Source organism: Erinaceus europaeus, chromosome 3 (genome assembly GCF_950295315.1).
Source record: "Erinaceus europaeus chromosome 3, mEriEur2.1, whole genome shotgun sequence".
Lineage (NCBI taxonomy): Eukaryota > Metazoa > Chordata > Mammalia > Eulipotyphla > Erinaceidae > Erinaceus > Erinaceus europaeus.
This window is the reverse complement of record NC_080164.1, coordinates 68,567,527-68,587,102: the sequence shown is the minus strand read 5'-3', so window position 1 is coordinate 68,587,102 and position 19,576 is coordinate 68,567,527. Positions and strand designations below refer to the sequence as shown.

Below are 19,576 nucleotides of genomic sequence, written 5' to 3'. Positions count from 1 at the left end.
CGCTGAACAGGGGCGTTGACTGGTCGGTCCATACTCCCAGTCTGCCTCTCTCTTTCCCTAGTAGGGTGGGTCTCTGGGGAAGCGGAGCTCCAGGACACATTGGTGGGGTCTTCAGTCCAGGGAAGCCTGGCCGGCATCCTGATGACATCTGGAACCTGGTGACTGAAAAGAGAGTTAACATACAAAGTCAAACAAATTGTTGAGCAATCATGGACCCAAAGGTTGGAATAGTGGAGAGGAAGTGTTAGGGGGATACTCACTGCAAACTCCAGTGTACTTCTGCTTTCAGGTATATATTTTGCAATAGTTTACGGATATGTGTGAACATATACTCTCTCTCATGGTTTTTCTTTTACGGATGGTAATTAAAGTGATCAAAAGATGGAACTAGTGTAGTGAAAGAAGACGGTATTTCCAACTCTGTATTTTATAGTTGATGTGCAAATCCTAAGTAGAGATGTTTTGTTAATAAAGATCCAGGGCAGAATTTGAAGATATTTATTATGTGATTAAAAGGTGTAATGCTATTGAATTATAGATATAATCATTTCTATGGATTGAGTCACAGAGTGGAAGGAGCCGGATAAAAGCATGCATATAAATAAAAGTCATGCTCTGACTGCCTTCTCACATAGAGGACAGTGTGACTGCTGGTTACCATTAAAATTCCTGTATCTTTCTACAGTTCTATTGTCAACGTCCCTGGTGAATCTACTCTTCGGCGAGATTTCTTAAGATTGCAGCAGGAGAATAAGGAACGTTCTGAGGCCCTTCGGAGACAGCAGTTACTACAGGAACAGCAGCTCCGTGAACAGGAAGAATACAAAAGACAACTTCTGGCAGAGAGACAGAAAAGAATTGAGCAGCAAAAGGAACAGAGGCGAAGACTAGAAGAGGTAATTAAAAAAAAAAAAATACTACCAAAGGAAAAATGTCCACATTCTTTATTATTATTTGTTTGTTTGTTTGTTTGTTTATACTGCCATCAGGGTTATCGGTGGGGTTCTAGGTGCCAGCACTATAAATACTCCACTCCCAGTAGCCATTTTTTACATTTTTTTTTCCTAATTTATTTTATTGGATAGGACAGAGAGAAATTGAGAGGGGAAGGGGACCAAAAACCAGGTCCTTACATATAGTAACGTAGGCACTCAACCAGGTGTATGTCATCCCCCCGCCCAAGTTCTTTTTACATACTGGGAACCATACGCTGGAAATAACTTCCTTAGTAGCCCACTCAACTTCCCAAGGAAACCATATCCTTTCTGACTGGCAGATAGCTCTTCATGTTCCTTGAGACCTTAGAAATACTTTCCTAACTTAGAAAATCTCTAAGGCCATGTTAGAAAATTTCTAATACCATGATCTATTAGATTAAAGCCAGCATCATGCCAGGTCTGTGAAGGCTGTTTCTGCTATGGTTGAAGCTGGCTAGCTCTGGCTTCTGATTTCCTCTCCTTCACTGGTTTCTGTCTTTAAGAGATATTTACTGTTTTTTTTGTTTGTTTGTTTTTTTTTTGAAACTTAAGGTATTTTTTCCATAGCAAAATTTTTTTATACAAGTTCCTTATTTTCAGATCTTCTTAAAATTATTATTTATGTGCCTTATTTAAAGGTATATTTGAGTAGTGGATGTAAATTTTTTTTTCAGTATAAAGAATTACTGAGCACAGTACAGATACTATTCTATAACCTTCTTGTTAACTTACAGTTGGTTACCTCTTTTGATAAGGAAATACTTTGTCCCCATTTAAGTCTTTGATACTGTTAACACTGGTAATGTGGTTACCCACAACTTTTTCATTTTTAATGAACAGAAACATTTTTCTTTTATTTTACTTGGGGCTCGAGTCCTTTGACGTTTTCTTCCTTTTTTCTCATTGAGTTTAGCTATATGTTTCATATTTCCCAATAGCTCACTCTTCCTAGTTTCTATTTTTACTTAATTCATATGCCTTACTTTACCTTTCACATCAGAAAAAAAAAAAAATCCTTGGTGGTACACCTGGTTGAGCTACATGTTACAGTACACAAGGACCTGGGTTTGAGCCCCCAGTCCCTACCTGCAGGGGGGAAAGCTTTTTGTGTACTGAAGCAGTGCTGCAAGTCTTCCTCTCTCTCTCTCTCTCTCTCCTTCCCTCTCTCCCTCCCTCTCTCCCTCTCCCCTTCCTCCTTCCCTCCCTCCCTCTCCCTCTCTCCCTCCCTTCCTCTCCCTCCCTCTCCTCCTACCCTCTTGATTTCCTGGCTGTCTCTATCCAATAAATAAAAATAAAAAAAGAAAACCATTGTGTAGCTCAATACTCAGAACCTAAAGACAAAAACATGGGTCATTATCTTCCTTTACAGCAGGAACTACACTGCTTTTCATTGAAAACTCTTAATTTTGTTAATGCTGTTCCCACTATTCTATGAACATTACAGATACCTGGAATGGATTCAGAGCTTGAAGATACATGTTGACCATTTGGACTTCTTATGCAAGAATATTTTCCCTTTCCACCTAATACTGAGTTATACTTTCTGAATTAGTTTAGAGGTTCTAGCAGGGAAGCATAGCTACTCATATAACCCTCCAATGAAGGCAAGTCCAGCTCGATTTGGGGAAGTTTGTCCTTTTCTACCAAGCATGCAATGAGGGAGGAAGGGACAATAGCTCCTTCGAATCAACCCTGGTGATCAGTGGGGTGACAGATGTTACAGCCAGATCACCTTCACATCCTTAGTTATACTTTCTGAAACCACTTCGTACATGTGACTGTTTCCCCTCATTGGTCCTTCATCTTTCAGAAAATGTTCTATTTGTATGTATTCTCTCTTAATCTGCTTCTCTTTGAATTCTGCTGCTGTTCATATCTACTTTGTTCTGGTTATGAGACCGAAATCCTAAAACTCCTCACACGTATTCTCACGTCTGTCTCCAATCTTGCTGAAAATAATTTTTTTTAAAGAAACATTTTATTTATTTGTTTGTTTTGGATAGAGACAGAAGTTGAGAAGACAAGAGGAGATAGGGAGGGAGATAGAGACACCTGTAGCACTGCTCCACATGTGAAGCTTCCCTCCTGCAGGTGGGGACTCGGGGGCTTGAACCTGGATCCTTACAAACTGTAATGTTTGCACTCAGCCAGCTGTGCAACCACCTGGTTCCTGAAAATAAAGGTTTTTTAAAAAAATTAATTTATTATTTATTTTATAGGACAGAGAGGAATCATGAGGGAAAAGAGAAGTGGTGAGTGAGGGCTTGAACCGGGGTCATTTGCACATTGTAACGTATACACTCAGCTGTTTTTTATTTATGACTTCCTTTGTTCATGTTGCTTTGGATAGACTCAGGAGGTGAGGGGGAGAACATTGAGCTCTTGCAGCCAGTCTACATGGGTATTTCATCTTTTTCTTTCCTCTCAACAGCTCTGGGCCCTTTTATCTTTCTTTTCTGGATATAGTATTTATTCTTATTTCCAGATTTAAAAGACTGTATGAAAATTACATCCCTCTACCATAAAGTTTAATACTGCTTTCACATTTACTTATATCATCAGATTTGACTTAAACAGCCTTTAGGTCACCACCCCCCCCCACACCCCCCCATTATTCATAGGCTAGCTTTCCATTGTTTTTTTTGTTTTGTTTTGCTTTGTTTTTTTGAGAAAAAAGACTTACTTCATTATATTATTTTAATGATCTTGTGCTGTTTTTCATTGAATCTCTATTCTTCCCACTTACTATTTTTCTTTATTCCCATTATATTCACGTATTTGGCTAACTTATTTTCTCATTCTTCATTTAAGTTTAAAGAAACTATTAAACAAGATGTTTTAGATGAATATCCAGTAATCTTAAGTTCAGTTGACTCAGGTAGTGTGTTTTGGATGTTTTTGAGTCTGTTACATATTGAAGCTTCCTGCCTTACAATCTGTACTTTTTTCACTTTGACCTCAGGAAACCGTCTTTATTGATAAAAGTAAGATTTGTTTTTCTGTGGTTTGGATGTATGACTTTAGAAGACTTACAGGGAAGTCTCCTAGGGATGATTTGTTTGAGCGGGTTTCTGGTGCCATTATACAACCATACATGTTTTTGAAATTATGTATAAATGATCTTATCCGTGTAGACATCACCACTGAGCCTTTCACTTGAGATTAGAACTTGTTCTTTCTCAAAATAAAATAGATGCTCTTAATGTTCTGAGCCTTTTGTGGAGATGCCTGTGATAATATGTGTGCTGTAGATGGTGAATGTGAACCATTTAAATCTAATCTCAAGAACATTATCAGGTAACTTTATCCTTTTTCCATATTTTTTTCTTCCTTTCTATAATTGAGTACTGCTGATAAACACCCCGTCTCAGAATCTCTCCTTTACCTTTCCCCCTCACCCCCCCCCCCCATTTCTTTTGCAGACCTGAGGCTTCATGATTTTACCACTTCTGGACTGACTTTTTTAGTCCAGGTAGAAAGAGAAAGAGAAAGAAAGACACCACTGGGGAGTCGGGCGGTAGCACAGCGGGTTAAGCGCAGGTGGCACAAAGCGCAAGGACAGGCGTAAGGATTCCGGTTCGAGTCCCCGGCTCCCCACCTGCAGGGAAGTCACTTCACAGGCGGTGAAGCAGGTCTGCAGGTGTCTGTCTTTCTCTCCCCTTCTCTGTCTTCCCCTCCTCTCTCCATTTCTCTCTGTCCTGTCCAACAACAACAGCATCAATAAGAACAACAGTAATAACTACAATAATAAAACAACAGCAACAAAAGGAAATTACCTCACTGGGTTCATGACATTCCCATGTGAAACCAAGAGCTCACAACCAACCAAGTCTGGGTTGTGCACTTGGCAAGGCACATACCTAGCTGATGAGCCATGCTTTTGGCCCTTGTTACTTATTTCTTGGATAAGAGATCTTAGACCACGATTTTCTTTACCCAGCAATGTTCCTGTACGCTTTAAAGAAACAGTAACAATTTCTTATTATACCCCCCCAGTCATTTACACAAAGGACATAATTTATCAGCTGATTACCATCTAACATCAGCTGTCCACCTTAACACAGTGCTACTTTTATTTTTACTTAAACAATTCAAACTAATACATGCTCTAGTCATAGTACCTGGAATATAAGTATCCTATAACTTATGCCTTAGTTGATGTCAAGTCATCAGCTGTATTGATTTGTAGAAGATTGCTGTCTTATTTTTCAGAACTCCTCATAATTTTTTCAATGGTTTTTTTTTTTTTTTTTGGCATCATAGTCTAGTTGTTTGATTATTTATAATTAAGTGATATGGAAAAGTTTAATCTAGCAAACATTCGTTTCCTAAAGATGGGAAAGTATTATCTTTAAGAAAAAGCAAATATATTCTGTACTAAGTTTTCACCAGAACTTGCACTTAAAGAAAAAAACCCTGAAAGGTAAGGGGTTATAGAAGATAGTTCATTCAGTACAGTGTATACTTTATCATGTATAGGATCCCGGGCTTGAGCCCCCCAGCCACCACATGGGAGCACCTTCACGATTGGTGAAGCAGTGTGTGGTATCTCTCTTTGTCTGTCTCCCCTCCTCCTGTATTTCGTCAGATATCTAGGAAAACAGAAGCAGACACTCCTAGGAATGGTGAAATTATGCAGGCACAAAGCCTCTGTAAAGCCCTTGTGACAATAAAAAGTAAACCTCAAAGGTTGGTGGTATGTGTATATAGTGAGATGACTGCAGCAATTCTAGGAAGCAGCTAAAATCTAAAGGATGAACTGGTTTATTGAAGTTATTTCTACTAATCCAATAAACCCAGATAGACTTCACTATTAACAAGTGACCTAATTAGAGAAACAGTTTTAAAACTGAGATGAAAGTATTGCTTTTAAATATCAAACTACAAAGGGAAAAGACAACTAAAGTGATGTTGGAAAAGTACATATTTACTCAGACATACTTGAAAAAATTTAATAAGGAAATCTCTTTATAAGTTGAGAGATTTGGAAAACACTACAACATCATGCACTTTTTCAGTTTGTTTGATATTATTTCTTTAAAGGTATGATTTAATAAAATAATAATGACAACAGTTTGTAAATGTTTCAAAGGATTATATTATGTTTATCATTCGTTAAAGTCACTAGCATTAGGGCCGGGTGGTGGTGCACCTGTTTGAGTGCACTTGTTACAGTGCACAAGGACCCAAGTTCGAGCCGCCGGTCCCCACCTGCAGGGGGAAAGCTTCATGAGTGGTGAAGCAGTGCTGCAGGTCTCTCTCTCCCTCTCTGTCACCCCCTGCCTTCTTAATTTCTGGCTGTCTCTATCCAGTAAATAAAAGTCAGAAGCATAGGTAAATGTAGTATGGATTGATAGTTATAGGTAAATGTAGTATGGGTTGATAGTTGATTGTGTATATATTTTGCTTTTGGACATTTTCTTTTCATATTCAACTAGTAAAGATGTTTTATGATGGACTTACTTTAATATTATTCCACCATCCTCTTCTTTGAGGGCCTGTTCTGACTAATGTTTTTTTTTATGATAGACATTTTAAATTCCTGCTTTTAGTTCAACTTACAATGTTAAATATTAGAGCATCATGTGGAAGAGGTCACTGAATGGTCCTTAGCTTTGACCTTAGCTTTGACCTTTGCTTTGACCATTGGTCTCATCAGTGAATCAGTCTCCCAGCCAGGACTTGCTTTAGTGTGCTAGTCATGGCAAACGTAGCATATTCCACACTGCTTTGTAAATACTTGTTTGTTTATTTATTTTAGATGGAGACAAAGAGAAATTGAGAAGGAAGGGGTTGCGGGGGGAGAGAGAGAGAGAGACACCAGTAACCCTGCTTCACTGCTTGTGAAGCTTCCTGTTCTGCACTTGGAGGCCAGGAATTTGAATCCTGGTCCTTGTGCGCTGTAATGTAAGCTCTACTGGGTGTGCTACTGCCCAGTCCCATCTTGTGGATTTTTTAAAAATACATAACTTAATCTTACCTCTACAATTTGGAGGAGAGGAGCTGTGTGTCTCATTCATCTTTCCATTCCCATCATCCTTAGTAAATAGCTCTTAAATGATTGGTTTATAGCTGTATTTTCATCTCTGGAGAGAAAGGATTGCTTTGAAAATTATATCCATTTTTTTAAATAGACATTTGGGCTTGAGCTCTCTGATTTGAGTTCCAGCGATAGGTTAAAGTACTTGAAAGGAGTATATTGTATATATTTCAGTCACAGTTCGCATCTAAAAATTGCTGTTCTGGCCTTTAAGACTGAGAACATGGAGAAATCAGGTACAATTGAGTATGTGGAAAGATTGAGAACAAAGACATTAAATTGCAAATCTGAATACCAATCAGTCTGACTGCAAGCATGCTTATCTCACTTTAGTTCCCATAGAACTAGTATCTCTGTGTCTACTCAGGGTATTTGGAGGACTTTGATGAATATGGTAAATACTTCTCTAAGGGAGATAACAGGAGCTCCAGGGATGTAAGGCCCCAATGAAATGATCATGATGCCTCACAGTCCACCTTGCTCCTCAGTTAGTTACCATGTGCTAGTTGGCCTTTTACTTAACTCTTGTTTGAATGACAGCCAAGATAATATACACTGAGAAAATTTAACATGAAATATTTCAAGACAAATGTGAAAAGCAACTTGGAGGAACTGGAGATAACTAGGGAACAGAGAAACACACACTCACACATTCATACTTGTACACAAATACAAACATACACAAAAATCTTGTTGTTCTTAGTGAAGGGAAATATTATTGTTTATGAAACAACATTCAGAAGTAAGAAGTTACTCTTTAAGTTAACTGGGATTTTTTGAGATAATATATATTTTTTATTTGATAAATCATACTTTTTAAAATGAAAACTTCAGCAAGAGGTGGGTATGTTTGTGCACAGTAGGACAAAAGAAAAGCTTACAGGATCAATCTCAGTGGTTTAATCTTAATTGATTAGAAGATCTAGAAAGAAGTTACTACAGCAAAATATAGAGGTATAATTCCAGAGAAGTTTGCAAAACTAAGAAATAAACTTTCTGGATTGAAAAGCTTACTTAGTACCCAGCATAATTGATGGGGAAAGGAAGACCCATATGCCAAGTGCATACATACATCAGCTTAGCATTTTAGAATTTGAAAGAGAAAGAGTACCCTAATCTTGGTGGGTGGGGAGCAGGAAGAAGAGTTGTGATGGGCCTAGTACCAAGTATCAGAAATATGATGGTCTCAGATTCATGGGAGCATCATTAGAAACTAGAAAATAACCTAGCAATGCTTTTGAAACTTGGGGGTAGTTATTTCCCTCAGCCATAATTACAGTGAGGATTTTACAACATGCAAAGCTCCCAGAATACCCTCCTCTCCCTACCTCCATCCCTTCATCCCTTCTCTCTCCTTCCAGTTCCTCTTTCCTTCCCCCTCTTCTCTTCTTCCTTTCCCTTCCTTTCCCTCTCATTTCCTGCCTTCTCTCCCCCTTCCTTCCCTACTTTCTTCTGTTCGTTCCTTCCTTTCCTCCTCTGATAAGAAGCAGAGAGTGAGCGAGAAAGAGCACAGCACTGAAGATTCCTCCAGTACACTTGGGGCCTGAGCACCAACCTGGGCTGTGTGTTTGCATGTGACACAGCAGTACACTATCCAAGGGAGCTATTTGGCCAGCCCCCAAAGTACTTTATCTGGTCTTCTTTCTTCCTTAAGAAGTTACGTGAGAATGTGTCCCATTAAATATAGTCAAATATGACAAAGACTCCATGAGATGGGACTCTTACAGAAGAGAGTTCAGAAGAAATTCTAGCAAGTTGTTTGGCTGTAGGATGCCCAGAGAGCAACAGACTTTTTCTTAGTAGAGGAGAAAACAAGGTTAAGTTCTAAGAATAAAGGAAAAGTCTGACTTGACATATTGAAAAAAGTTTATGATAGGGCAAAAGACTTTACAGATGATTTACAGATGCTAGCTGGGTGTTATTGGGCAAATTAGTGAAAATTACATTAGATAAAGTAAACATGCTCAGTGTTATTTTTTTCTTTTTTTTTTAAAGTTTTTTAAAAAATATTTTATTTTTTATTTATTCCCTTTTGTTGCCCTTGTTGTTTTATTGTTGTAGTTATTATTGTTGTTGTAGTCGTTGTTGGATAGGACAGAGAGAAACGGAGAGAGGAGGGGAAGACAGAGGGGGGAGAGAAAGATAGACACCTGCAGACCTGCTTCACCGCCTGTGAAGCGACTCCCCTGCAGGTGGGGAGCCGGGGTTCGAACCGGGATCCTTATGCCGGTCCTTGTGCTTTGCGCCACCTGTGCTTAACCCGCTGCGCTACAGCCGGACTCCCTATTTTTTTTTTCTTTTATATTGGGGGGATTAGTGGTTTGTAGTAGACAGTTCAGTGTTATTTTTTATATTTGTTGTAATATGGCATTTCTTACTCTTTTACTCTTTTGTCCATTTCTCTATCTTTAATGTGTGCCCTTATTATTTTTTAATTTTATTTGTGATTTAATATTGATTTACAAAATTGTTAAATAATAAGGTTATAATTCTGTACGCTTCCCACCACCAGAGTTAAATGTCCCCATCCCCCTCCATTGGAAACTTCAGTAGTTTTCCTAAGGTCATTGTTTTGGTCGCCTATTCTCTCCCTCCTTCTATCTCTGTGTATGTATGAATGTATATATGTATTTTCCCAACAATCCTACTTTTGCTTCCTTTCTCAGTCACCTCTATATCTACTACTACTTCCAGGTGTATTTCCTTTTTCTTCTCAGATAAGAGAAACAGTGCCTGGCATCCTCTTTTTTTCTCTTTCAGTGATGGTATTAAAAAAACAAAAACAAAAAAACATAAGCTTCCTGGTGACAACTGTCTTGGTTGCTGGTCCTCCAGACGTGCCCCCCCCATTTCTTTCTCTTCCTTTGCCTTGCCTCCCTCCCCTCCCTACCTTTTCCCTTCCCTTCTCTCCTTCCTTACCTACCTACCTACCTACCTACCTACCTACCTACCTACCTACCTACCTACCTACCTACGGTTCTAGGTGGTTCTAGGTAAATCTGTTAGTAGTACTCAAAAATAAAGTACTGGGGGTCGGGCAGTAGCGCAGTGGGTTAAGTGAACGTGGCGCAAAGCACAAGGACCGGTGTAAGGATCCCGGTTCGAGCCCCGGGCCGGGCTCCCCACCTGCAGGGGAGTCGCTTCACAGGCGGTGGAGCAGGTCTGCAGGTGTCTATCTTTCTCTCCCCACCCCCCCGTCTTCCCCTCCTCTCTCCATTTCTCTCTGTCCTATCCAACAACGAACAACATCAACAGTGGTAATAATAATAACCACAATGAGGCTACAACAACAAGGGCAACAAAAGGGGGAAAAAATGGACTCCAGGAGCAGTGGATTCATGGTGCAGGCACCGAGCCCAGCAATAACCCTGGAGGAAAAAAATAAAGTATTGCCCATCTCCTATTGCTGTGGTACAGTGAATAATTGATATCAGAATTAACCAAACCATTTAAGGACTTACAGAAGCCCAACATGTTTGACCAAAATTTATGAGGAATCAAGGATAGTATGGAAATAAATGACCAGTAATGAAAGAGTGGATATGCTGACTGTATCTTTACTTCTGTAGCAACAAAGGAGAGAACGTGAAGCTAGAAGGCAGCAGGAGCGGGAACAGCGAAGGAGAGAACAAGAAGAGAAGCGCCGTTTAGAGGAATTAGAGAGGAGACGGAAAGAAGAAGAAGAGAGGCGACGGGCTGAAGAAGAAAAGAGACGAGTGGAAAGAGAACAGGTCAGTTTACAACAATGTTCCATTCGTGACTTTGTGAGGTTTTCTCCTTTGTGGAATTGGGGGTGGGAACAAAAAGATATAAGTAGTACACATATGTGTGCACACAAAACATATATAGGACTAAACAACAATAAGAATATACATCAGGGAGTCGGGCTGTAGCGCAGCGGGTTAAGCGCAGGTGGCGCAAAGCACAAGGACCGGCATAAGGATCCCGGTTCGAACCCCGGCTCCCCACCTGCAGGGGAGTCGCTTCACAGGCGGTGAAGCAGGTCTGCAGGTGTCTATCTTTCTCTCCCCCCTCTCTGTCTTCCCCTCCTCTCTCCGTTTCTCTCTGTCCTATCCAACAACGACGACAACAACAATAACTACAACAATAAAACAACAAGGGCAACAAAAGGGAATAAATAAATAAAATAAAATAAAAAAAGAATATACATCAACATTGTGAGTCTCTTAAATAAGTTGTATTAATAATAATTATACTTTCAAAACTTCTTGAAATCAAAGTGGTCTCCAAAGTGTATCATTGGTGAGAGCTCTTTCATATTCCTCCTCACGTTGGACTTAAAGCTTCAAGCACCAGATATCTGAATGATAATTTTTTTTTTTCAAATAAAGTTGAACAAACTAAGAAATTATGGGGCTAGAAACTTAGCATAACAATCATGTAAAAGATTTTCATGGCTGAAGCAACAAAGGCCTCAGGTCCAGTCTCCAGCACCACGATAGCCATAAGCCAGAGCTGAGTACTCTCTCTCCCTCTGTATCTTTCTCATTGAGATAAAAAATAAAATGTTTAAAAATAAGTTATGAGAAATACTTTGACTATAATGAATGAAATAATCTAATAACATGAATATTGAATGCCACTGTTCTGTACATACATGTATAACATTAGATAATGTAATGACATTGTTTTATTTGGCAAAAAAAAAAAAGGACTATGTTTCAAGAATAGTGGTAGCATTGTGTCTGAACCAATACAAACAAAAATGTACTTTTTTTGTTGTCTGTGTGAATTCCATCACCAGTCTCTTTGCTTATCATGTCTTTGAATTGATTACTCTTTGTTATGAGTTTTAAATCAAAAAGAAAAAAAAAGACCATGAATAGAGACCAATATAAATAATACTTGAACTTTTCATTTAAGATTTTATAAACAATGTTAACTTCCAGAGCTGGTTATTCAGCTGCTGTCCTTAACACTAATAGATTTCAGGTCTTATGAGATTTAGGTCTGCATAATCATCAGTTTTTTCCTTGGAGTTTAGGTGAAATTTTTTTGTCTTGTTAACTTATCATCACTGTTAACTGTGATGTGTGTGTGTGTTTTGATATTCCGACATTGACCTTTGGGCTGCAAAAAGGAGGAAACAAGTATATAAGCTCTTAAAAATAGAATCACCTAGGGGAAATTTTCACAATATGATGAGAGGAAGGCATAAATAGGAGTAATGCATAATATTTCATGTTCTATAATCAGCCTTTGTATATAAATGTATTCTCCACCTCTTTAAAAACCATCAATTTTTTTTTCTGTTTTCCTTATTCTGTTACTAAATGTTAGCACCTATAGGAATTATGCCATCTCTAGTTGTGTCATGTGTAATTGGATTCTTTGTGCATTGAATGAATGTAGGACCATTCTCCTTTGGATAGGATTTGAGGTTTCTCTTTTTCCCTGACAGAAAACAAAGGGTTTATTTGTTCCTTACTCAAAGAGGAGATAAATTGAATCAGATTCCTTCCTTACTTGGTCCTAAGGAATCTTCACATCATTCTGTTGTAGCTTTTGGCAAAATATGTGTCCTAGAGGGTCAGATTAAAAAATAAAAATGGGACTTGGCTCTCAGGTAGGAAGCAGAATGCCTTTGCCATTGGTTTTGTAAATAATCTTTCCAGTAGGTGGAGTTTTCCTAAACTAAATCTATTTTATCAGATAAAGGTCTCTAAAGTAATCCATATGTCATGATTTACCTCTTTACCAGACTGATGAACTGAAACATGCATTTAGTCCAGATGTATGGCTATTTTTATTTTAAGGTATATACCAAGGTAAAAATTAGTTGTTAGCAATAATCACCATAAAAATCTGAGTTTGTGTTGTATGAAAGGAAAGAAGGTTAGAAATTATCTGAATTTTAGAATAAATTCCTCTTATATCACTTACTCTACTCCTTTCCTTTCCTCTTATTAAAGCGGAAGGAAATTTTCTTTTATTTGCAAGATCTTCATACCGTTCCAAGTTATTTCATATCTAATTTCCGAGTCTCATATAGTAGTTTGAAATTTGGAAGAGGATTTTCCGGACTAGTCATTTATCAAATGACAAGACTGAGAAAATGAGAGGCTGAGGACTTGCTAGCGATCATAGATTAAGTCCCTTTACTTCCCAGCTCATTATATACTATGCACAGACTCTTAACTCCAGTTGGAATTTTACTTTTACATATTTTGGTTGTGTTTACTTTCACCATTTTGTTTACTGAGATTTATTATTCTCTTTTTATTTGTGCAAGTCACCCTACCCTTTCTTCTTTTCCCCTTTCCTTCTCCTTCTTTCTCTTAATCTATCTTACACACACACTTATATATCACACACACACACACACACACACACACACACACACACACACACACTGTTCATTGTGAGAAATTAACTGAGTCTGTTATTTTCAGACTTTGACTTTTTTTTAGCCCATTTTTCAATCCAGATATTTTCTTTATCATCACGAGTAAATACAAATCATTTGTTTTAATGTTGAACATGCTTGGGTTTGAACATCTTAATATTGAACATGTGAGTGCTTGTTGTCAGTAATAACTAAACATTTATTAATGAGAACCTTCTAGTTCCCTGTACAGTTAAACTTTTGGTTTCTCTTGTGTCTGCCACCCATAATATCATGGTCCTTGAAAACTCTACATTTATATATGGCAACTGTGTTCTAACAACAATGGAAAAAAACTTTATATCCCTTCAAGTATATCATTGGAATACACATCATTTACTGACTCTTTAGATTTCAATGAAAATCCTTAGCAATAATTATATATATATATATATATATATATGTATATACATATATATATATATACACACACACATATATATATATATGTATATACATATATATATATATATATATGTTGCTAAGTGAATTGCCACTAAAAATAATTGGGGCAAATACAGTTCTTGGTGCTCCACCCAAGTGGTTCGAATGCTTTCCTTTTGGATAAATTGATTGCTGGGTGATTTCTGTGTGACAGGAGTATATCAGGCGACAGCTAGAAGAGGAGCAGCGGCACTTGGAAATCCTTCAACAGCAGCTGCTCCAGGAGCAGGCCATGTTACTGGTAACGCCCCGTGTCTGTCTTGTTCTGTAGTGTCAGAGCTCACTTACCCTTCCTCTGCATTGGGCATCACTGTAGTGATTACTAGACCTTTTTGTTAAACTACATCATGACTTTTCTGACAACCCAGTAGTTAGAGCTGTGGGCTAATAGGCGCCAGTGGAGCTATCCTCTGTCATATGCTTTGGGCACACTGTGAGGTGGCTTTTATTTCCTATTATCTGTTCTCATTTGGTAGCTAGGAACGGTTTTGAACAAAATGTGGCATTCAGTGAGCAAACTAGAATGCTGTAGGTTGATGGTTCAAAGCACACACATTAGGATTTTTGCCTATTATCTCTTATCTTTTGAAACTACTATATCCTTTTGAAACCACCAAAATAGGCATTTAATTGAATTCTCTTGTACTCTGTCCAGTGATATTATGGTTAGCAACACACTGTCAAATTTTCCCACAGGTAACATGCTATTCAAAACCTCAGTTATTTTGCTTTGTTAGAAACCAAGATTTTTAAAAGACAATATATATTGTCTTTTAAAAAAAGAAAAAATTGATTGAGACAACCCAGAGAAGAGGTGAACTCTCCATGGTCCCATAGATTTAGTGTTCTCCTCTCCCTCTCCAAGGAGTGTCGATGGCGGGAGATGGAGGAGCACCGGCAGGCAGAGAGGCTCCAGAGGCAGTTGCAACAAGAACAAGCATATCTCCTGTCTCTACAGCATGACCACAGGAGGCCACACCCGCAGCAGCAGCAGCCACAGCAGCCCCTGCAGCAGGAAAGAAGCAAGCCAAGCTATCATGCTCCTGAGCCTAAACCCCACTATGAGCCCAACGACAGAGCACGAGAGGTATCTCCTTTCCTTCATTGCTTTAATCTTTGTTCTGTGTTGATTATTCCCTGGAAAGTACAATAACTTTCAAGAACCATGTAATTTTAAGGATAGATGGGGCCATAGAAACCAGCTGAATTTCTAGCACTCAAGAGTGTCCTGGCAAATCCGAAGATGGGGCTGGTGCCCCCTATAGAGCACGCATATTACCGTGGGCAAGGACCTGGGCACAGCCCTTTAGTTTCCCCCTGCAGGGTAGGGGAACTTCATGAACAGTGGATCAGTGCTTCAGGTACCTACCCTTCCTACCCTCTTCCTCTCGATTTCTACCTGTTTCTAGGAAGGGAGGGAGGGAGGGGGGAAGGAAGGAAGGAAGGAAGGAAGGAAGGAAGGAAGGAAGGAAGGAAGGAAGGAAGGAAGGAAGGAAGGAAGGAAGGAAAAAATATGGCCACTGAGAGTGGCAGATTCTTCAAAAAGGCTTTGGCCCTCAATGTTAATCCTGGTGGGGAAGGAAAAAAACCCAGCCTGAGGAAGTTTATGATTAATTGTTTTGCAAGTGATTGTGTTGTGTTGCTAAATGAGTGCATTTGAACCCAGTCTTCTTAGTAAGGTTGTAGGAAGAAGTAACTATTGAGTGTTAGGAAGAAGAAGGAGAGCTGATCAGCTTGTAGAACATGCTGAACTGTGGCCCATAGGTGGCATCCTTCTACCATGTGTGGTCCTCCAAGTAGATTCTAGTAACAAGTATTCTGCTTATTCTGGAATAAGCCTTCAACTTTGGAGTGAAGTATATTTTGAACTCCTGATAATGACCTCTGAATCTGTTGTTTTACTTGAATTTCTTCCCCCCTAGCTTTTCACCATACACATCAGAAATCATCTTAAAATTATTGCCAGTAGAAGAATTTAAAGGCTATCTCTATTGGTTTTTATCTTCATAACTGTTTCTATATTTTGTAGCAGTTTTGTCCAGCTTTATATGCCTCCTTCCTTTTTATGGTATTCCTTTCTCTTCTCATAGTTAAAGAAAGTTTATTTTTAGAACCATCCCACTTTCAGGCTTTTTCAGTGTCTCCCATCCTCCCCTACTAACACTGAGTTATGTCTTCTAATTCTCTGATGCAGGTGGAAGATAGATTTAGGAAAACTAACCACAGCTCCCCTGAAGCCCAGTCTAAGCAGACAGGCAGAGTATTGGAGCCATCAGTGCCTTCCAGATCAGAGTCTTTTTCCAATGGCAACTCCGAATCTGTGCATCCTGCCCTGCAAAGACCAGCTGAGCCACAGGTAGTGACAGCCTGTGTGTTGAGGAGACTTACTGAAGATAACTTGGTGTTATCTGTTTATAATAGTCATAATTGGTTGTTAACTATTTAGAAAGTAGATATTAGCAGGACAGGTTTTAAATTAGCTAAGGATGGACATGCCCTGTGTTGATAGGAAAAAGAAGTACCCTTTATTTTAAAGCTTTTAAAAATTTTTATTAAACATGCCTAGATTCAGTGATTTGTTCCATGAGTAACTGCCTTGATATTTTATGTAGCTTTTTTTTTTTTTTTAATGCACATGTATTTTCAGGAGGTAGAAGGAGACCTTTAATCTGATTCTTAAGAGTGTTAGCTGTGGGGGGCTGGGTGGTGGCGCAGCATGTTAAACACACATGGTGCTAAGCGCAAGAACCAGTGTAAGGAAATTGGTTCAAGCCCCTGGCTCCCCACCTGCAGGGAGGTTGCTTCATAGGTGGTGAAGCAGGTCTACAGGTGTCTGTCTTTCTCTCACCCTCTCTGTCTTCCCCTCCTCTCTCCATTTCTCTCTGTCCTATCCAACAACGACAACAAGAACAACAACAACAATAATAAGGGCAACAAAAGGGAAAAATAGCCTCCAGGACCAGTGGATTTGTAGTGCAGGCACCGAGCCCCAGTGATAACCCTGGAGACAAAAAAAAAAAAAGAACTGTAGATTCTTCTGAAGTAGATCAGGATAATGTCTTTGCCTTTCTTGTGGTAAACACAGTAGTCACCTTATTTAGGGGGGGTAGAATCTCTGGGCTCTGCAAAGAGAAAGTAACAGCAAATAGCCATGTTAGATTTTAGGAGTCCTTATCACACTGTTTCCTACTCTTCTTGCTTGGGGAAAAAAATGACTTTTAGACATCGTCTGTCCTTGTTTCTGTGTAATTCAGTTTTGGGAACAAACACATTCTTAAGCCTGAGTGTGCTTGGAACTGTGTTCACATGTGTTGTGGGCAAACATTTGTTTTCTTGTGATAGAAGTAATTGTGATTTTCTGCAAAACAAATTCAAATGATTTGAACATGATATATAAGAAATAATCTTGACCTGGAAAACATTTCTTTTCAAACAGAAACAGGCAAGAGCAAAGAATGTGTGGAGAACACTGAGAGAGGGCGAGGGCTGGGTGGGGGGGGATAGTATTTGTGTAAGACCAGCATCTTGATTCATAGAAGAGTTGGCTCACAAATCAGTTGGCAACACTGCAAGAATGAGGAGTGAAAAGTAAACAAGCAGAGCAAAGCAGAAAATGAGAACTAGTAGGATATATTTCATGACTCTTGAGTTCAAGTTTTTGTTCTGAAAGGTTAAATAGAGAATCTTTACCTACTTAGTCACTGGGAAAGCAGAGTCCTTGAATTATGTAGACTATATATTGATTTATAATGATGACTAATTTAACCTAGAGTTAGTACCTAGAGGCAGTCTCCCTTTATTCTTTGGGCTTTAACACACACCTTTGAAAACCTTTAAAAACCTTTAAAATTAATTTAAAAAAAATCACCTGAATCTTGGATTTGGAAAGACTGAATCAATTGTGACTTGATAGTCCTAGCTTTTATTAAATGTCTTAGAATTAGGGAGTTTTTAATATTGAACAGTTATTTTTTAAAAAAAAATAAATAGTATAGAGAAAATATTTCAGGGAGTGTTTCCTCAGTTGAAAAACAACCAGATAAAAATCAGTTAGTAGTTGCCAAGTAGAGGAAATAGTAAAACAGCAGTCACTTGAGGGAATTATAGAACTGAATGTCTCTTAGAAAATTGTAATTTTTTATGTCTAGTATGACCTACAAAAGTACCAAGTCTTGAACATTTTAAGATTTGGGAGAAAGAAGGCAAAATGTTGGTATATTTGTTTAGGTTACAGTATTATAGCCTATTAGGGGTTTGTGTTCTGTCATTAATTGTGCTCTTTTCTTCTAACTTGTTCTAAAGTTGTATACTACCAGGTAATGTGAGGATGGAGAGACAGAATTGCATGTATGGCATTGTCTTATGATTTTTTTCCCCCTCTGTCTTGGTCTCTCTGCTTTGACCTGGATGGCTTATAGCACATTGCCTCTCCTTTTAAGAAAGCAGGTCATACAGCTCATTTCTTAGTAATTTTCTGTTAACCTTCATGTTTACTGCTCTCTGTAACATTTATCTTGATATTTAAAGAGCTTTCCTTATAAATGTACATTTGTTCTTTTCTACATATTGTGTTCCCTGGATTGCTTCTTCCCTTAGAAGTACGGCTGTTTTAGTGCTCTGCTCATCTAATACTGTACTGTGCCCAATTTGCATTCCCCTAGTTCCTGCTTTGGATTTGGTATTGACCAGAAAAGCATTTTATGCAGAACGCATTGAATGTTTTTTGTTTTGTTTTCTTGTAAGGTACAATGGTCCCACCTGGCATCTCTCAAGAACAATGTTTCCCCTGTCTCGAGATCCCATTCCTTCAGTGACCCTTCTCCTCCCAAATTTGCACACCAACATCTTCGATCTCAGGACCCATGTCCACCTTCCCGCAGTGAGGTGCTAAGTCAAAGTTCTGACTCTAAGTCGGAGGTACCTGACCCCACTCAAAAGGCTTGGTCTAGATCAGACAGTGACGAGGTGCCTCCAAGGGTAAGAAGCAGAAAGACAGATATGTGCTTCTTTTTCCTTTTTGTTATTTAAAATTATTTAAATTAAGGGTTCGGTGACTTCACCAAAATTATGGGGCAGTGATATTTCAAAGGAATGTCTTTACTGAAGGTAAAATGTTGCATAGTTAGGCAACTATACTTTTATAACCAATGCCAATTATTATTGTTGTTAACTCTATACTTCAAGCCAGCATAGTAATTTAAGACTAATTCTATAAAGAATATGCTTCTTAAAGAAATAGAGTTAGCTTTCATTTTAGTTGTCTTACAGGTTTATTCAGAAGCTTCCAGTTACTTTGCACCATTACCAGTTTACCTTGAATATGTCCATATACAATGTGGATATTATAGGCCTATTGGTATTTTCAGAAGAGGTCTCATAAAGAGAAAACATTTACTATGAAATGTTAAAGAATGATTTTTTATTTTTAACTAGAGAAATTTTTGGTTTTAGCAATCTAATAATGAAATTAAACCAAAAAAAGCACATTTTAGTTTCCTTTTCTTCACTTGGAATTTGCTTCCTCTAAATAATTTTCTTGCTTCCTGCCACTCTTTGTTTCCTGTGGATCATTGCTTGGTTTCTCTGAGCTTATTTTCCTGAATCTCACATTATCTCAGCACAATGCTTTACACGCCCTGCCACAAAGTAAAGAAGCGCAGAAGCGGGTCCTTGCCCCTTTTTATTTTCTTCTTCTTTTTTTCCCTGGCT

The 19,576-nt window shown here is 38.5% G+C and overlaps 1 protein-coding gene across 30 annotated transcripts in view; it reads left to right on the top strand.

Moving 5' to 3' along the window:
- Positions 1-19,576, top strand: part of MAP4K4 (mitogen-activated protein kinase kinase kinase kinase 4) — a 196,765-nt gene that overhangs the window by 144,809 nt on the left and 32,380 nt on the right. For 5 of the 30 annotated variants that reach the window (XM_060187405.1, XM_060187403.1, XM_060187397.1 and 2 more), the window contains exons 12-17: positions 686-896; positions 10,587-10,748; positions 14,022-14,108; positions 14,733-14,954; positions 16,062-16,223; positions 18,611-18,844. In XM_060187405.1, coding sequence (XP_060043388.1) covers positions 686-896; positions 10,587-10,748; positions 14,022-14,108; positions 14,733-14,954; positions 16,062-16,223; positions 18,611-18,844 — 1,078 coding nt within the window. The remainder of the gene's footprint in view (positions 1-685; positions 897-10,586; positions 10,749-14,021; positions 14,109-14,732; positions 14,955-16,061; positions 16,224-18,610; positions 18,845-19,576) is intronic. The other 25 variants (XM_060187426.1, XM_060187415.1, XM_060187408.1 and 22 more) reach the window with 8 other exon arrangements.